Consider the following 17380-nt stretch of genomic DNA (forward strand, 5'->3'; position numbering starts at 1 on the left):
ATTCTTAATGCATACATTCTGGGGCTTCCCAGGTAGCTCAGCGGTAAACAATCCGCCTGCCAATGCAGATGTGGGTTTGATCCCTGGATCGAGAAGATCCCCTGGAAGATGGCACGGCCACCCAGTCCAGGATTCTTGCCTGGGAAATCCCATGGACAGAGGAGCCTGGCAGGCTGCAGGCCGTGGGGTCACAAAGAGTTGGACATGGCTGAAGCAACTTAGCATGCTCACGCCAATAGATGGATAGCATTTTGGCCTTTGAAGCAATGATTTATCTGTCCCTTCAGAGAGAGTGCATTCTTTGTGATCCCAAACCATTTGTCTACAAAGTATATCCCTACTTTTCTGCCCTGGAGTGAAATCCCAACAAATACTGGAGTACGGGCCATGTGTCAGGAGATGGAACAGGGCGGTGCGACCCAGCCAGTCAGAAGACAGGAGGTCCTGGCCCTCCTTAGGGGTTACAGGGAGTGGAGAAGGTGCAGGACAACACGAGAGATCTTTCAGCTCTCAGAGGTAGGAGACTTCTCTAGGAGTCGAGCTGGACTCTCCAGATAAAACTCAGGGTGCCCAAGAATGGTTCGAAAACAATATATTAACAGGATGCTTGATAGGTTCCCATATTCACAGCGTCAGTCCTTTATATCTTGAAGTCTATTCTGGGGCGTGATTGAGTGTAACCCAACGAGAGGTCCTCCGAGACGCACAGTAGCCTGTGATGTTGTAAGGAAGTACCGCCTGCCCTGCGCCGCTGACGCCGCTGGTAGTGAAACACCCTTTGCTTGGCTCGCGGCGGCGGTGTCCTCACGGGGTGAAAACAGAGAGGTCACGGAGATCTGTCGCGCTCCCCTCCCCCTGCACCGTTTACACGCCTTCATCTACAGATTTTCTTTCTCTCGTTTTTATTTGTTTGTTTGTTTTTCTTTTCAAAGCCTCATCTGAGGCTCTGGCGCCTCCTAATCCACCAGCTGAAATAACCAGAAATTCTAGTGAATTTGCGGTGTGTTTTTCTGTCCTGCCAGTCTTGATGGCATAACATCCTGGTGTGTGTTTCTGAGGTAAAGTTTAGATACCCAGGCGTATCTTTCTTCACAGCAGAAATACAAGGCCGAGGCCCGAGTGACTGACTCAGCGCTGCAGAATCCCACCTGCCAGTGCAGGAGACTCAGGTTCCATCCCTGGGTCAGGAAGGTCCCCCTGGAGAAGGAAACAGTAACCCAGTTCACTATTCTTGCTGGGAAATCCCATGGGCAGAGGAGTGTGGCGGGCTACAGTCCACGGGGTTGCAGAGAGACACACACACACACTTCTCCGTGGCCAGAATGTCAGTGCAAGCAAAGGGTCAAGTCAGTTACCAACTGTAGGCATAGAGAGCGCTTCTAATCAGGAGAACGGGGAGTAGTTACCTAGGAACAAGGAAAGTGAACTTAAACTGGGAAGAAAGCCTGTCCCTCGGAACTGAGAGCGTGGGGAGGAGCCTCCAGCCCACCTCTGCGGGAGAGCGGCCGGGGAGGCCTGGGCCCTGCCTTTCCTGCCCACTCTTGGCCCATCGGCAGAGCAGCTCTGTTTCTGCACATGTTTCTGTTTGAAACTCTTCAACTATATAGAAGTGGGAAAACCAGTGTCTCGGGTGACTTGTGTTGCAGTTTATCTCAAGCCTCCGAGCTGGCCTTTTTCACGTGTATCTGCTGCCCGTGTGTTGAGAACTAGGGGCTCACAGGCCAGTGTCCACATGAAGTTAAGCAGATGACGTTGGGACCGTTTGTTTATTTGAACTGTTTGTACCACCCCTACCAGTATTTAGAGCAACAGTTGACTATGTTTATACTCTGTGTTATTTCTGTTAAGATACATATTTTTCTAGTTTGTGTCATAATTTAACTCAAAACCATTATTTTCCTCCTTAGTAATACATTAAAATGATGTTGTTATTACGAGTAACAGCATTGTAAAGTCAATGAACTGTATTTAGTGCATAATATGCCACACAGGGGTAAAACCCCCATGAGAGTCTGTTTTTTGTTTCCACAGAGGTGGCAGTAACAGCAGTAAGCCACATTGTGGTCACCGGACAGGAATCCGTGTTTGACCTTAAAACGGTATTTGTTTATCCTTGAGAAAGATATGCTTATCCTGGTAGCCCTGGCGTATAGCAAAGTGCCTGCCATTTAGTAGAAGCCCAAGTTCAGGAAGTTGACATGTGTTCAACTAAGGTGTGAGAAGAGAAAGAAAAAGCCAGAGAAAACAGTGGATGAATAGGAGGGTTCTTAAGGGCATCAAGTGAGGAAAAGTTTTTAAAAGAAGAATCAGGTCACCACTTTGAGATTCTATGAAACTCAGACTCAGTGGGGGAAAAAGTCACTGGATTTGGGGGTTTATTTTGTCAATGGAGACCCATGACAGAGAAGTCTTAGTAGCCATAGGAGAGGCGATGGTGGTGGTGTTTAAGTCGTGCCAGACTTCTTTGCAACCCCATAGACTGTAGCCCTACTCTTGCCTGGAAAATCCCATGGACGGAGAAACCTGGTAGGCTGCATCCATGGGGTCGCGAAGAGTTGGGCACGACTGAGTGACTTCACTTTCACTTTTCACTTGCATGCATTGGAGAAGGAAACGGCAGCCCAGTCTAGTGTTCTTGCGTGGAGAATCCCAGCGACGGGGGAACCTGGTGGGCTGCCGTCTATGGGGTTGCACAGAGCCAGACATGACTGAAGCGACTTAGCAGCAGCAGCAGCAGACTGTAGCCCACCAGGCTTGTCTGCCCACGGAATTTTCCAGGCAGGAATACTGGAGTGGGTTGCCACTTCCTCCTCCAGTGGATCTTCCCAACTCAAGGATCGAACCAGCATCTTCTGCACTTGGCAGGTGGATTCTTTACCCCTGTGCCACCAGGCAAGCAGCCAAGGGAGAGAGTAGGCTCCAAATGGCAAAGCCTTTAATTGTTTTAACGGCCAGTGGGGAGGCAGAAGGGAAGGGGTTGGGGGGGGTGTTGTATGCAGATTAGAGGGGTTACAGCAGAGAGTCTCAATGCCAGCATTACTGGTAGTTTGGGGCCTGATGACTCTGTGTTGTACCGTAGGGTGTGGTCCTGTGCCTTGGGGGACAACCGCCGCGTCCCCACGTATGGCAGTGAGAAGCGCCTGCAGACGGTGTCAGATGCCCCCTGGGCTGGTGCAGGTTGGAGTGAGACTGCTGCTGGCACACACTTTGCCCTTTCTCCCCTCCGCTCCGTTGTCTGCTGGGGTGTTCGTGGTACTTGTAGGCAGATGGGGAAGGAACCGCTCCAGAAACAGGTGGGAAGCTACAGGCATCCAGGGGGCGATGCCTGAATTGGTTACCAGAGGGCAGTTGATAGGGGACCAGGGCAAACATACCGTTCAGAGAGGTGCCCTGAAGTTAGAGGAGCTGTGCAGACGTGTTTAATGTTGGGCAAAGGTGGACTTAGTTCATGTTAGTTCATGGCCTTGAGCTTCTCACTCTGAAGAGAGAAAAGATCACCTGAGGATGAAGTAGATGAGGTTAATGTTGGGTCTTTGAGGGAATTACAGAACGTTTTGGTAACCCCTGTGGGGATGGATTAACACACATGAGTAAAAAGCGATCCGGAGCAGCAGTGAGGCCTGGCTGAATAGGGACTTTAAAAAACTACTTAAGACATGAATTAAAATCTAGAGAAGAGGACCTCCCTGGTGACTCGTTGGAAAAGAATCCACATGCCAGTGCAGGAGGCACAAGTTCAATCCCTAGTCTGGGAAGATCCCACAGGCCACAGAGCAGCTAAGCCTGCACGCCATAGCTTCTGATCCTGCACTCTGGAGCCCGGGAGCCCTGACTACTGAAGTCGTTTTTGTGCCTGGAGCCCGTGCTCTGCAACAGGGGACGCCACCACCGTGAGAAACCTGTGCACCGCAAGTACAGGAAACCCATGCAGAAGCAACAAAGACCCAGCGCGGCCAAAAATAGAAAAGAAGAAAAAGTAAAGCAAAAATCCAGAGAAGAAATAAACCTGTAACCCAACCACTGTAACACTGTTTTAATTTGTGCCCTTTACTGTTTATGCTCAACGCTTTTTGCCTTTTTTATTTTGCTGAATATAGATTTCAATGTTACTGAACTGTTATTTGAATTATAGTTAATGGCTACAGAATAGTCTGTAGGGCTTCCCTAGTGGCTCAGTGGTACAAAGAATCCACCTGCCAATGCAGGACAGACTCAGGAGTCGCAGGTTTGATCCCTGGGTTGGAAAGATCTCCTGAAGTAGGAAATGGCTACCCAAGTATTCTTGCCTGGAAAATTCCATGGACAGAGGAGCCCGATGGGCCACAGTCTGGGGTTGCAAAGAGTCAGATGCAACTGAGTGGCTTTCCCTTATAAGACTAGGCACACAGGTAATACTGTGTAGATATTTTCTTTAATCAGATAGCCCTCTAGTTACTGGCTTGGTTAGGTTGTATCCAGTTCTTAGTAACAATTGTCCTTAATGTTGTAGCACACTTTCATGAAGCCTTGCTGGATTTTATTTGTGGATCCAGTAAAGGCTTTATACAGTGCTGAATGCAGAGCAGAAAATGTGTTGGCCTCAGGGTCACTTCATTGAGTTTCTCCCTGACCCATCACATTTAAAACTGCAAACCCCATCTCTTCTTTATTTTTTCCACCACCCCTGCTCTCTCCAGAACACTGGGTGTTTTATCCTGATTGCTCTTATCTCCCTTGCTAAGTCCACGAACTCCCACAGGCAGGACAAGGATTTGGGGTCGGTTGACCGGCACAAAGAATGCTGGCACGTAAATACTTGCCCAGTGGTGGGGTTTACCCTGACAGACAGGCAAGGTGGGTTTGAAGAGTGTCCACAGCAGCACATATTCGTGGAAGCCAGTGGGAGGATAATTGCACTAACTCATACTTGGTTTCCAGGTAGACTTGAAAACAACAGCCGTCCACGTGGCTGATGAGTTGCGGGGTGTAGGGTTAGCGCTGGGGTGGCAGGTGCGCATTCCTCCAGCAAGAGAGCGTGGGAAAGGTAGAGGTAAGCAGACTGTGGGTCCAGCAGGGAGTTTCCCAAGGTTTCCTTACGACAGAAGAAGTAGTTTGAGAATTAATAGTGACATGGTTGGTAGAAAATGCCGTTTTGCCAGGAATGGACTGTGTCACTGTTTAATCGCCTCTGCCTTGGCCAGCAGCCCCCTCTTGGCTGGATGTGTATTTGATTCACACCGTATGGTACTGTATAAGTTAAGTTGTGTTTTCAAAGAATTTTTTTTTCCTGATCGGAGCAAGGTTGTATGTGGTAATCTGAGTGAGCAGATAGGCCAGTCATGTCTGAATTAAGCAGAGCTAGTGACGGTGTCACCTCAGCCCAGGTGGCACAGTGGGAAAGAACCTGCCTGCCGCTACAGGAGACATAAGAGACACAGGTTCGATCCCTGGGTCGGGAAGATTCCCCTGGAGAAGGGCATGGCAACCCCCCTCAGTGTTATTACCTGGAAAATCCCACAGACAGAGGAGCCTTGTGGGCTACAGTCCTTGGAGTCTCAAAGAGTTGGACATGACTGAGTGACTAGCAGTCTTACTTGGTAAATAAGTAAGATATTTAGCATGGCATATATTAAGCAGCCGTTGGGAGTCTTGCTTGAGTATGGAAATTGTAATAGTTTTCTTCTGAAACAGCTTTAATTGTCACCTTCAGCCAGTATCTGGCTCTCCAGTTTGTTAAAGATTTTCTACTATAATGTATTTTTAGTTTCCAAATTCCATGTATTTCCTGGTGAATTGTTAAGGACGGACAGGTATGATTTAGTGGACGAAACACTGGGTTGACAGTTGAAGTAATGTTTCCCCCTCATATGTGTCAGTAGGTGACATGTCTGTTATGTCTTAATTCGTTTGTTTTTTCCTTTTTAAAACATGATAGTGATCCCCAACACCACTTTCTGCCTTCTTCCAGAATCTCTGGGACACTTTGTCAACATACTGGTTTATTAGAACCATGTAAAGAGATTTCATGTTTTGAGGTCTGTCCCAGAAATGCTTTTTTTCTTAGCTATGCCTTTTTCAGCTTTATTTGAATATTGAGATGTATCTGCAATGATGTGAGTTGAGCTGAGTTGGTCATCTTTTAAATTTAAAAAGTTATAATTTGTGTTATTGGGACCAAGTGCTTTATTCAATATAGGATTTGATAATTATATTGACAAGTATAGTATGATAAGACATTATAGTATTTTTTGTATATAGTTTTGACTTTGCGAATTTTGAGGATACAGCCTCCACTTATTTTTAACAAAAATTGGACTGACCTTGCGTAGATTGGAGCGATTAATTTCTTCCCTTCTCAGTAAAATTGACCACAATTAGCATGTGCTGTAACCCATTTTAAGACAAAGGCTTAGGAAGACTTGCTTTTTTTTTTTTCCTTTTTTTGAAAACCAGAGGAAAACCATTCTTACATATCCTCATTGTTTGTTTGTGAGCATAATATTAACTCTTTCAGAATCCCAGTCTTCTCTTTATCTTGATCAAAGAACATCCTTAGGAAGGAATCCTGCAGTTTCCATTTAGCCCATTTGTGACTTCTTGTGAAGTTATGTCTCAATTACTTGGGAACTGTGCAAACCAACTTTCTGGAGCAGAGCCTCAAAGAGCAGTGAGGTTAGAAATTTTACATAAGAGAGAATTTAACCTGTCCCTGAGAGGCTGACTATATATGTATATTATATTAGTATGTTTTTATATATTAATATATATATTACAGTGTATTTGAATGTATTATATAAAGAATATACATATGTATTGGAATTTCCCATGTGGTGCTAATAGTGAAGAACTCGCCTGCCAGTGCAGGAGACCTAAGAGATGTGAGTTCAATCCCTGGGCCCTGGGTCAAGAAGATCCCCTGGAGAAGAAAAGGGCAACCCACTCCTGTATTCTTGCCTGGCGAACTCCATGGACAGAGGAGCCTGGCAGGCTGTAGTCTGTGGGGTTGCAAAGACTCAGACACAACTGAGCGACTGAGCACACACATGCATATGTATACCTTAACCAGCATTTGCTTTTTTCCAGGGAGGATGCTAGAGAACCAGACTCCTGGAGCAGTTTGTCCTATGAAATCCCTTATGGAGACTGTTCTGTGAGGCATCACCGAGAGCTGGACGTCTATATGCTAACCTCCGAGTCTGAACCACACCAGGAGCCCCCACTTCCTGGAGACAGTTGCACTGGACATATTTTTAAACTTATGAACATCCAACAGCAGCTAATGGTAAGGAAGAAAATTTCCATTTTCAGTCTTTGGTACCCTCACCCCTTCCCCCAGTGAGCTTTGCCATAATTAGAACATAGCCGTGCTTCCCTCAGAGATTGTGAAACCTGTAGAGCAGTTTTAGCTGCATTCGAAGTCAGCATTTATAGCGATAGAGCTTAGCACTGGGGTAGTAATAAGAGGAGACTGGGAAAATTCTTCATTGGTTTTTGCCAGGCTTTTAAAATAATGAAAGATACACATACACATTGCCGACTGAGAACTGTGCAACAACTAGAGCTAAAATTTTCTGGCTTAAAAGGAAATTTGTTTAACACTGTAAATTTGTTGGTTTAACTTTATAAAACAAAATGAGCTGAACTGTTTCTGAGATTGTTGCTAAAGAACAGGAACCAAATTTACTAAGGAACAGTCTTCCCTCAACTCTTTCAGTGAGTGATGGCCATGCTGCTCTATTTAAATTGATAGTTGAGCAGTAAAAAGATCACTAAAAAAATAAAGGTTTTTATAATCCACTCAAGCCTTCAAGATAAAGTTGTTGCCAGACATAAAAACATTACAGACTCCCTGGTGGCATTTATTATGGATAATATACACGTCATGTGGATACATCGCTCTTGGCCGTAACATCTAAAAGGCTAAGTTTAGATAATTTTTCCACCCATTTTATTTCAGAGTTGATTTGATTTGGAAAACTCTTGGCAGTAATTTCATTTAAGGTCACCTGGGGTCAGCTTCTCTGGGAGCAGACCTTATTTCAGAGACCGGCGGGCCAGGACACTTCATGGCAGGGTTGCAGACGCACTCGCCTCTGCCTCTCCAGGTTGTGTTTATTCCAAACCAGGTGTCAGTTTATTTTCCTCTCTGGAGGTGGCTGAAAACTCAGGTTTTCTTTAGAGCTCTTCTACTGGGTGAATGGTAGTCCATTCAGAGACAGCAGATTGCAGATGCCACAGCTACCCGCAAGATGTGGAAATAGTTTCCTGGAAACCATGAGAAATTAGAGCTATGAGAAGATACATGTGTTAGGAGCATCTAAAATTTCTCAGGCCATACCACTTTTTTCTCCAGATCCCCATTCTGTCATGTTCGCCCTTTGTTAAATTCCATGACCCGTTTTCATAATTCCTTGGAGTTGGTCACCATCTCAGGAGGAAGGAAGCAAGCGATTTTTGAGTTCTCTTAAAGAAGCGTAGCACGGCAGAGTTCAGTGCAAATCTGTTTTTCTCACACTGTCTTATTAGAAGGACCTGAGTGAGCTTGACGGGTTTTACACCTCCACATGTGAACTTTCACATAAGACCCAGCGCGCAGACAGGAGCAGGTGATGATCGAGGACTGGAGGCTCAGGGGCCGAGTAGGTGGAGGAGTGAGAGGGCGGCACACGGTGTGTGCGGGAGATTATCCTGACAGAGTGAATATGAGTGAAAAGCGAACCAGGCGTTTCAAAAAATAGTTCTGGGAGCTCCCTCGTCGCTTAGTGGTCAGGATTTCAGGCTTTCTCGGCTGTGGCCCGGCTTCAGTCTGTGATCAGGATGTGCAGTGCAGCCGAAAAATAAATAAGGAAAGAAAACCATGTAACTCAAAAAAACAGTGCAATTCTAAGGGTTCCTGAAACTTAGATACAGAGGTAAACCCACTCTAACGATCAGACGTATTTTGTTTCTCTCCATTTTTTTCCTAAGCTTCGTCTAACATGTACTTGAGGCTTTTACATAATTTTAACTTTAGATTAACTGTTTTATTTATTTTCTAAAACATTATAAATATCTTTTTCCGATTTCACTGTAGTCTTCACTGTTAATGTTTGGAATATATGACAGCATAGCGTTCTGCACCAGGTTATTAACCACGATTGTTCTAACCATTCCCATAGTTTGTCATGTCTGTTTCTCAAGTTGCAAAGACCTGTTTTTGAGATGACCTATAAAATATTTTCAAAGCACAGTACCATCTGAGAATAACGAAAAATTCCCTATTGCTCGTTTGATATGTTATTTGTTTAATATTCAGTAGTAGAGGAACAGAGGAACTCTTTATCAGAAAGTGAAAGAAAGAATTGAATCATGCCACTCTTTTGAAATTATTATAGCCCCATAACTAAAATAGTTACCCTAGATTGAACAGAGCCTGTTTTGGAGCTTGAAGGATGCTGTGTAACTCCTAGGTAAGAATTCAGGGCATGGGAGCATCTGTCTGTCCCTTGTGATTGAAGAGAGAGTTTACCAGACTGGTCAGGATTTGTTTTTACTTGTATATACAAGGCAGGAAGGAAGCTGCCTCTGCCCCTCTAAAGGCCCTATAAAAGGTAGCTTTTTCAGCTGCTCATTTGAAGATCAGTTCTGTGCTTTTTTAAAATAAGGTTTTTTGAAGCTCAGTTTTCATCTGCTTTCTAAAATAAGTCAATAATATAGAAAATAGCCATATTGTATTTTCTTGGCATCTTTGCAGCTATCAGAGGAAACTGAGGTCAGAGCCGAGGGAGCGTTTATTGGCATTTATTTAGGCTGGCTCATCCTGTGATTTTAGAAGGGCTAGAATGCTAGTGATTTGTCTCCCATGTCAGTGACATCTTTTCTCATGGTCAATTTTTAAAAAAAAAAAATCTTCTATTTCCTCCTAGAAAACAAACCTCAAGCAGATGGACAGTCTCATGCCCTCAGCGGTGACAGCACAGGATCCTTCAAGTTCCCCCTGTGACCAGGATGCAGATGGTCACTTTCTTCCCCGAGCGTCCGAGCCCACAGCCAGCCAGCAGCTTGCCTCTCCTGAAGCTGCTGAGAGCTGTCAGTGCTGCCGGGGGAGCTCCGTGGGGCAGACTGAGAGCTCCTGTGATTTGTCAGGTGTGGCCAAGGAGGAGGATACAGACCCTTCCTGCAGGAAGAAGAGCACAGGCGTGGAGAGAACAGGAGGTGAGGTGGGGCCAGCACCTGTCACAGACCCTGGGGCGGCGTCTGCTCCCGACAGCTGCATTCAGAGCGTGCCTGATGGCAGAGGAGAGGGCCCAGAAGGCCTTCCGTCCTGTGGAGTCAGAGATGAAGAGACTACGTCTTCGGCAGTGGCCACCAACCTGGGGTGCCCAGGCAGCGTCCTGCAGGGGGGCGTGGCCCAGGCCTGCTCTGGAGGCAGGCTGGTGGTTGCTTCACCAGCAGGTGCCAGTGCCCCCGAGGCTACAGGAGAAAGGGAACATGGTCTCGTGCATCCCAATGCTGCCATCGGGGGGAGCATGCTTGAAGTGGAAGAGACTATGAAGAAACAATTTGAGGACTCTGGTATCAGCACAGCTGGAGACTCTGACGGAAAAGTCACAGACGAGCTTGTGCATGGAGCCAGCCTTCCAGACGGCGTCTGGGCCGCCAGTTCCCTGGATGCTAACAAAGCTGCAGAGTCGATCCTTGGAATTAGTAATGGCAAAGCTGCCACTGACCAAACTGCAGAAACCGAAACTTCTAAAAGCTGTACAGAGAGTGCTCACACTCCAGGAGCCCAGAACCCTCAGTTAATTCCAGCTGCTGCAGGCGACACAGTTTCAGAAGGGCTCCGACCCAACACTCCCTTAGCCAGCATGTGCGCACCAGGGTCGCCCTCTGATTTAACCTTGCCTGGGCCGCACAGAGGTGTGACGCCTGCCCCGAAATCAGAAGCGGAGTCATCTGGTGTTCACAGCCAAGACAGCGAGTCACCCATCTGCTCCGCAGCTGGGGGTGATAAACTTTGCACAGCCCCTGGGTGTCAGCCAAGCACAGGGACGTCTAGTGGGGTGTCGCTTGCAGAACATCGTGACGACACAGCCCCCCAGCCTGAGAGCACAACCACAGGACAGCTCGGCACACGGCCCCCGCCCCCTGCCAGCTGCCTGAGCGGCCCACAGGCCAGCTCCACCCAGAGCACCCCAGACACCCCAGAACGTGTGGATGCATCTCCTCTCCAAGTTTCAGATAAAGAAAGCCAAGGAGAAGATCTGAAAGCGGAGACATCGTCAGCAGATCCGGCTGAGGTGGTTCCACACCCACAGGCCGCTCCCCCCACGGCTGAGAAAGAAGGGGCGTCATGCCCGGCTGTGACGCCAGGCGGGACTGTCTCTCTGGCAGGCAGTGAATCAGTAACCAAAGATGACGCACTCTCGCTTGTCCCCTCCCAGAGTGAAAAGGGAAGAGCAGCCCTCCAACCACACACAGGTGGTGGAGATGGGCCTGACGGAGACACAAGACGTCCGGAGGAGCAGCCTCCAGAAGGCGGCACAACGGGCCTGGGCCCACCCCCCGCGACCCTAGACCCGCCGCCCAGCATGGGGAACACCGGTCCCGGAGGACTCGCTGGGGAGCAGGAGTGCCCCTCCCCCACAGCGGCCCCCAAAGCCCCGGCCGTCGAGGGGGCCACTGCCTCTGCCCTGCTTCCTGGGGGTCAGACCACTGCGACTGAAGGAGGAAAAACTCAGGTGGTTCCTGAGGGCCCAGGAGGCGAGGGGAAAGCCAGGACCTGTCCCACCACTGAGGATGGCGCTCTCTGCTCTGGAGCATCGCAGGAAGAGCGCAGACCACCGCCTCCTGTGCCAGAGGCCCCGGGGGTCCCCGAAGAGCCTGGGGCAGAGGACAGAGTGCCGCAGCCCAGCAACTCCCTGGGCACACCCTTGGCCCGTCTTCATGCAGAAGCTAAACCCAACAAGGAAGTGGCCCCAGCAGCCTCCCGGCCGACAGGAGGTGGGGCCGCACAGAGCCTGGTGCCACCAGGAGCCGGTCTAGCTGCACACTCCAGCCAGGACGCCCCAGGTGCAGAGCCGAGCAGCTCAGCTCCAGTGCCAAGTCTGTTAGCAGGTGGGCCCGAGGCGCAGAACTGCCGTCCAGCTTCTTTGGCTCCGGATGTTGAGGTGGAAAACACCCCGTCCCCGGGGAAGAGCGCTGGGTGTGAGGTGAGTGGAGATGCAGCGCTGGACGGTGCCTGGGTCCGTGGTCTACAAGAAGCCCTTGGGGCCAGGACAAAGGATATATCTCACAATGCCCCAGACGCCTCGTCCTGCCAGGAGGAGAATATGATCCTGGGTTTGCCTGGAGCTTCACCAGCTGCAGGCATGACTGACCCCCAGGGCACCGCGCCCCTGGAGCTGGTGGCGCCTCTGGGTGGGGAGAAGAAGCTGGACGGAGCAGACTGTGGCTCTGTTGGCCTGCAGGAGGCCCAGGGGGACAGTAAGGCGCATCATGACCCACCGCAGCCTGCGGGCGGAGAGCGCCCCCCAGAGATGGGGCCCTCGGGTGAGGCAAGGGGTGCCCCCGCTCTGCCCTGCGCTGTCTCCACCAAAGCCCTGCATCGGCCCGAGGGTGCCAACTCCATCGAGGAGGCTGCCAGCCGCATCGTGGATTCCGTCATAGAGCAAGTCAAGGCCTCTGGAGCACTGATGACAGAGGGGGCTCTCGGGCACGGGTCACCGCCCAGGCCTCCCAAGGCGGGCCCAGGGACGGAGCCCACAGCACGTGCTTCTGCCGGGGAGACGAGCTCCCTGCAGCCTGCGGAGACCCCGCCGGTGGACAGTGGTGGCAGAGAAGCCTCTGGGAGCCTTGAGCAGTGCTTCACTGGAAGCGAGGAGCCAGAGATTATTCTGCCTGTCCAAGGACCTGCACCAGAGACAGGTAAGCCACACAGAGTACACAAGCAACCGTTTGAGGGATAGATTCCCTTCAGAGTCTCTGGGATGTGCTGGTAGAAATACAAGTGTCACTGCTGTGTAGAGGCCATGTGTTCACTGGGTCGGTTGCCAGGCTACCAATCAACACCATCCGGAGAGACACGTCATGTCAGACTGGGACAGATTTTGCTTCCTGTATTCCAGAGCCCTGGCTTGATAGCTCAGAACCTACAAATGCTCTGTCTGTCCCACTGGAGCAGCTGCAAGTTTCCTAACCTGGAAAACAGTACTGCGATCCCAGGTGCTCCAAAATGATAAAGGGATGGAGCAGATGTTTTGAGTCACGTGTCTTAGTCCTTTTTCTCGAGAACCGTGATACACAGTGCCGACAAAGTGTGTTTTATTTACAAACCTGAAAGTCCCTTTCTTTGCCCGCCATCCTGGTCTGTGTCCTGAGCACATTTAGAATCAGAGTGGTTTCAGAACAGCTGGCAGTATCTTTCTACGCCGATGGCCCAGCATCCCCCATGGTGGCATCAGGTCATTGGTGGAGGCTGGGGGGACGGGAACGCCCTACTCTTCCTGCCCGAGGAGCAGGCCTCCTGTTCCATTGCCGGTGGCTCTCGGGCAGCCAGCCGTCTGGGAACTGGCGACCCCGCGCCGCGCAGGCCCTTGGACGCAGGATTTCCGCCCGAGCCTGGCCTGCTGCGCTCCTGTCACAGGGCAGACGCGGTGTCTGCTTATCTCGGGGAAGCAGCTGCAGCGAGCAGATTGCTCACACGGCAGCAGCCCCGTTCCCTCTGTGGGTGACCATGTCGAGAGAGAGCAAAGAGAAGCCACTGGTGCTCGGTGGAAAGAGACCAGCCGCATAGAACTTCTTATTGGGGGTTGAGGCTGAGGCTTAAACTGAAGTCGGACTGGGTTTTGACTCTTGACGTCATTCAAGTTCAGTTGAGTTCACACTTTGAGACCACCACCTGTTCCCAGAGATAGAGGACCTATCTCCATGCTCGCCCCCAGACTCTCATAGGTAAGAAGCCTATTTTGTTTTTATCGTCCAACTGTTTTTGCAGTTCCTTCTAAATTTTGAAAAACCCCTTTACTGTAGCTGTGTGTTAAGCGTTGCGGGGGTGGGGCAGGAAGAGAAACGAACCAACAGAAGAAGGCAAGAAGTTGCTTTGGAAAAAGAGCCATTTAAACACAGTGGCCATTTCTCCTGATAAAGGGTTTTTAACCATTTATAATCTGTTTTTCCAGTTGAGGGATTTAAGAAACCCATAGTAGTAGTTTTGGTGGCTTCAGGCTTTTTGTTTTCTTAATATCTTGGATTGTTAGCCATGAACAAATTTCTATCACTGTCAGTCTCAGGATTTAAATAAGAAGGTCTCTAATTTTTTAAATAAGGCACAACAACAGGTCTATTTTGGGGGCCCTGGCAGGTTGACATTTGAGAAGAATGGGAGTGGCTGTAAGCTGATGCCCGGCTATGTTCTTTTCATTTGGGTGCTGCGTCTTTGGCCACATGGGCTGGAATTATTTCTCTTTCCGGCTCAGTAGTCAGAATTTAACCCAAGTAAGTACAGACTAAGTAAGGTTGTGTCCAGAGTACCTTATGAGAAAAGGCAGATACCAAGAAGAGTTTCAGACTTTGATTTTTAGTAGTACACAAATATATTAAGGATGCTAAGGAATTGCATCTAAGATTTTAAGGCTGTAGGAAGGGAAATGAGACAGAAATCCAGTTTTAACAGTGTCTGTGGGTTTGGAGTGGGTGGATGTGTGTGGGAGAGTTACTTCTGATGCCTCGAGCAGTTGTGTGTGTGCTCCATGCTAATGGCCTCCAAGGACAGGGAGAAGTAGCCAGTAATAAAGCAAGGGGTGCTTTTTTCAGAAAATAGCCAGGACTGGGGAAAGTCCCTGGTCATGTTGCCCCAGAGAAAAAGCACCCAAGTGTGATCTCAGACCAAAGGGTATTTTCTAGGAAGTTTACATTTCACTAATGAATTTAACCCTACTGCTTTGTAAGTGGGCAGACATCGGTGTAACTGCTGGTTTGGAAGGGCCCACATAGCATTGGCCTCTGTTTTTATTATATACTGCCATCGGCAGAGCCAAATAGAAATCGAGAGGAGGGAATCACACACCTTCATTCGAACGAGAGGTCAGGGCCCAGTAGGTATCAACAGCACTGCCTGTGGTGCTTTGGGAAGTTAGGATTGCATGACGGAGCCCTGCCAGTTCTGTGTGGGGCTGCCGGCACCCTGCGAGTCCCAGTAAGCTCTGTTAACTGCTGTGACTGGGTGCTGCTTGCCAAGATACATATTTTCAGGTGATGGATACTATCATCAGGTAGTAAGGATTTATGAGAAATCATATCTCCAAATAAATGAAATAAAAATCAACACCTGCCCCCCGACCCCCTCCAAAAAAAAAAAAAACTTGTCTTACTCACGTAGAAATGTTTTAATCAAGGAATATTTAAGGGGATTGCTTAGTCAGATTGTTTTTTTTTAAACTTTAATCACATATTATAAAATGGAAGACAGATTTTCATTCTTTGGACAACAAAACGTTTGCTTTTTTTTTTTTTAATTGCTAGTAAGATTATGTACTTAAAAATAAAGGCAAAGAAAGGAGACTCACAAGTATTCATTTATAGTAATATAGCTTTCCTAAATCTAAAGTAGATGTTTATACATGTCACAGTGTGCTATTAGAATACAATGATTTTTTAGATTTATTTTTACTTGGAGGATAATTGCAATATTATGTTGGTTTCTGCCATTAGAATCGACTGTGAGTATACATATGCCCCCTACATCTTGAGCCTCTCTCCCACCTCCCAGCCCTAGAATAGTCTTAATATACTTCATTATTATATACTGAGTATATACTGTACTATATAATGTAGTCTTTGGTGAAAGAAACCTCTGTGCCCTCTGTTGTAGGGAGCATTTTTCTCTGCCAGAGTAGTAGTATCACTAGATTAATAATCATAGAAAAATTTCAAGATGAAATCGAAATGATAGTTGGATTTGGATTTGGATTATTACGATGAATTTTGACTGTTCAGCCATCAGAGTCCCCTTTAAAAAAAAAGTGTCAAAGCTTAAATTTGTCTCAGGCATCATTCTATCACTTCCTTCCTGTATTAGCTTGACCATATGGTGGTCAGGGAACAAAACCGCTACCGTATGGTCTGTTAAGCATCAGTCTAAAGAAAACATGAGAAACTTTTTCTTAAGAAAAGGACCTGCTGGTTTGTAATTGTGTTTTGGTTTGGAAAGAAATAAAAGTTAAAACAAAGTCTAATTTACTCAGGATACTTTAGGTGGATGAGTGTGTGTAGTATGTTTTTAAAAGACTCTTCCCAAAGGCTGTATCTCATTCTCATCGGCTCTTTTCTTCTTGCCGTGTGCAAGTATGTCTTGCCTCTGTGATAATAAAATGGACTGACTACTAGCTGTAGTTGTTAATCGGTTCCCTTAAAGCTTGTGAGTTTTCTTTTCCATGTGCAAGTAAGCACCACACTCAGAACCATCATGAAAAGTTAATAGTGAAAATGGAAGTTCAGTAGGCATTGAACAAGATCTTCCCTTAGCTACAAACCCACACAGAGGCTGGAGAAAACCACACAACCCTGTGATCAAGGGCTCAGCACAGAGCCAGAAATGACACCAGCTCCCAAACAATACTTGCTGTTTAATGCCAAAAAAAAAAAAAAAAAAAAAGGCAAACAAAATGCATGAAACCTGGAGCAAGTTGTGTAAACAGAAAGGCCCAGGGAATCAATTTTTCAAATGCACTTTGTAACCACCTTGCTCTCCCTAGAAATGCCCGACACGAAAGCTGAAGATGAAGTGGATTTTCTGAGTAACACCCGGGAGAGTTCAGTTTCTGAAGAGGTGGCTCTGGGAAACAGAACTTCTACGCCGGAGGTGAAACCAGGCCCGAAGACCCAGGCGGTGAGTCTGTGCGAGCACAAAATGTGTTTAGCCTGCTCTGCTGTGTCTGCTCTGTGGCGTTGTCGGGGGGATTTTTTAAATTCACAGTAGGGTTTTTCCCCTTCTCCCTTGTTCCCTCCTATACAAATGTGGACGTGGTGCGGTGAAGCTTTTACACAGCGTCGCTTTAGAATGGATGTCTTAGATCCCTGCAGGGATCCCTGGGAGGTTGTAATGAAAAGGGTTTTTTCCCTGTGAGCACAAGACTTTCCAGTTTGTCATGAGGTTTAACATGTCTCAAGATGGGAATTACCACAAAAAGGGATCTACTGACACTTCTTAAACCTGACTCTTCTTGCTTTACATAGAAACTGATAGCGAAGATGATGTTTTCATTTGAAACCCAATACTGACGGAAATAGAAAGTATGTCATTTTTAATGATTTAAAAAAAAAAAAGGTTTATTAGATTTTCATAACAACTGTATTCAGACATAATCACATAACCATACGGTTCGCTCATTCAGGTGAAGTGCGCGGCGCGGTAGTTTCTACC

The 17380-nt window shown here is 47.6% G+C and overlaps 1 protein-coding gene across 4 annotated transcripts in view; it reads left to right on the forward strand.

Moving 5' to 3' along the window:
* Positions 1-17380, forward strand: part of AKAP13 (A-kinase anchoring protein 13) — a 322447-nt gene that overhangs the window by 163799 nt on the left and 141268 nt on the right. For all 4 annotated transcript variants that reach the window (XM_055556686.1, XM_055556687.1, XM_055556685.1 and 1 more), the window contains 3 exons: positions 7063-7261; positions 9885-12885; positions 16713-16846. In XM_055556686.1, the coding sequence (XP_055412661.1) occupies positions 7063-7261; positions 9885-12885; positions 16713-16846 (3334 nt within the window). The remainder of the gene's footprint in view (positions 1-7062; positions 7262-9884; positions 12886-16712; positions 16847-17380) is intronic.

The sequence above is a fragment of the Bubalus kerabau genome, chromosome 19 (genome assembly GCF_029407905.1).
Source record: "Bubalus kerabau isolate K-KA32 ecotype Philippines breed swamp buffalo chromosome 19, PCC_UOA_SB_1v2, whole genome shotgun sequence".
NCBI lineage: Eukaryota > Metazoa > Chordata > Mammalia > Artiodactyla > Bovidae > Bubalus > Bubalus kerabau.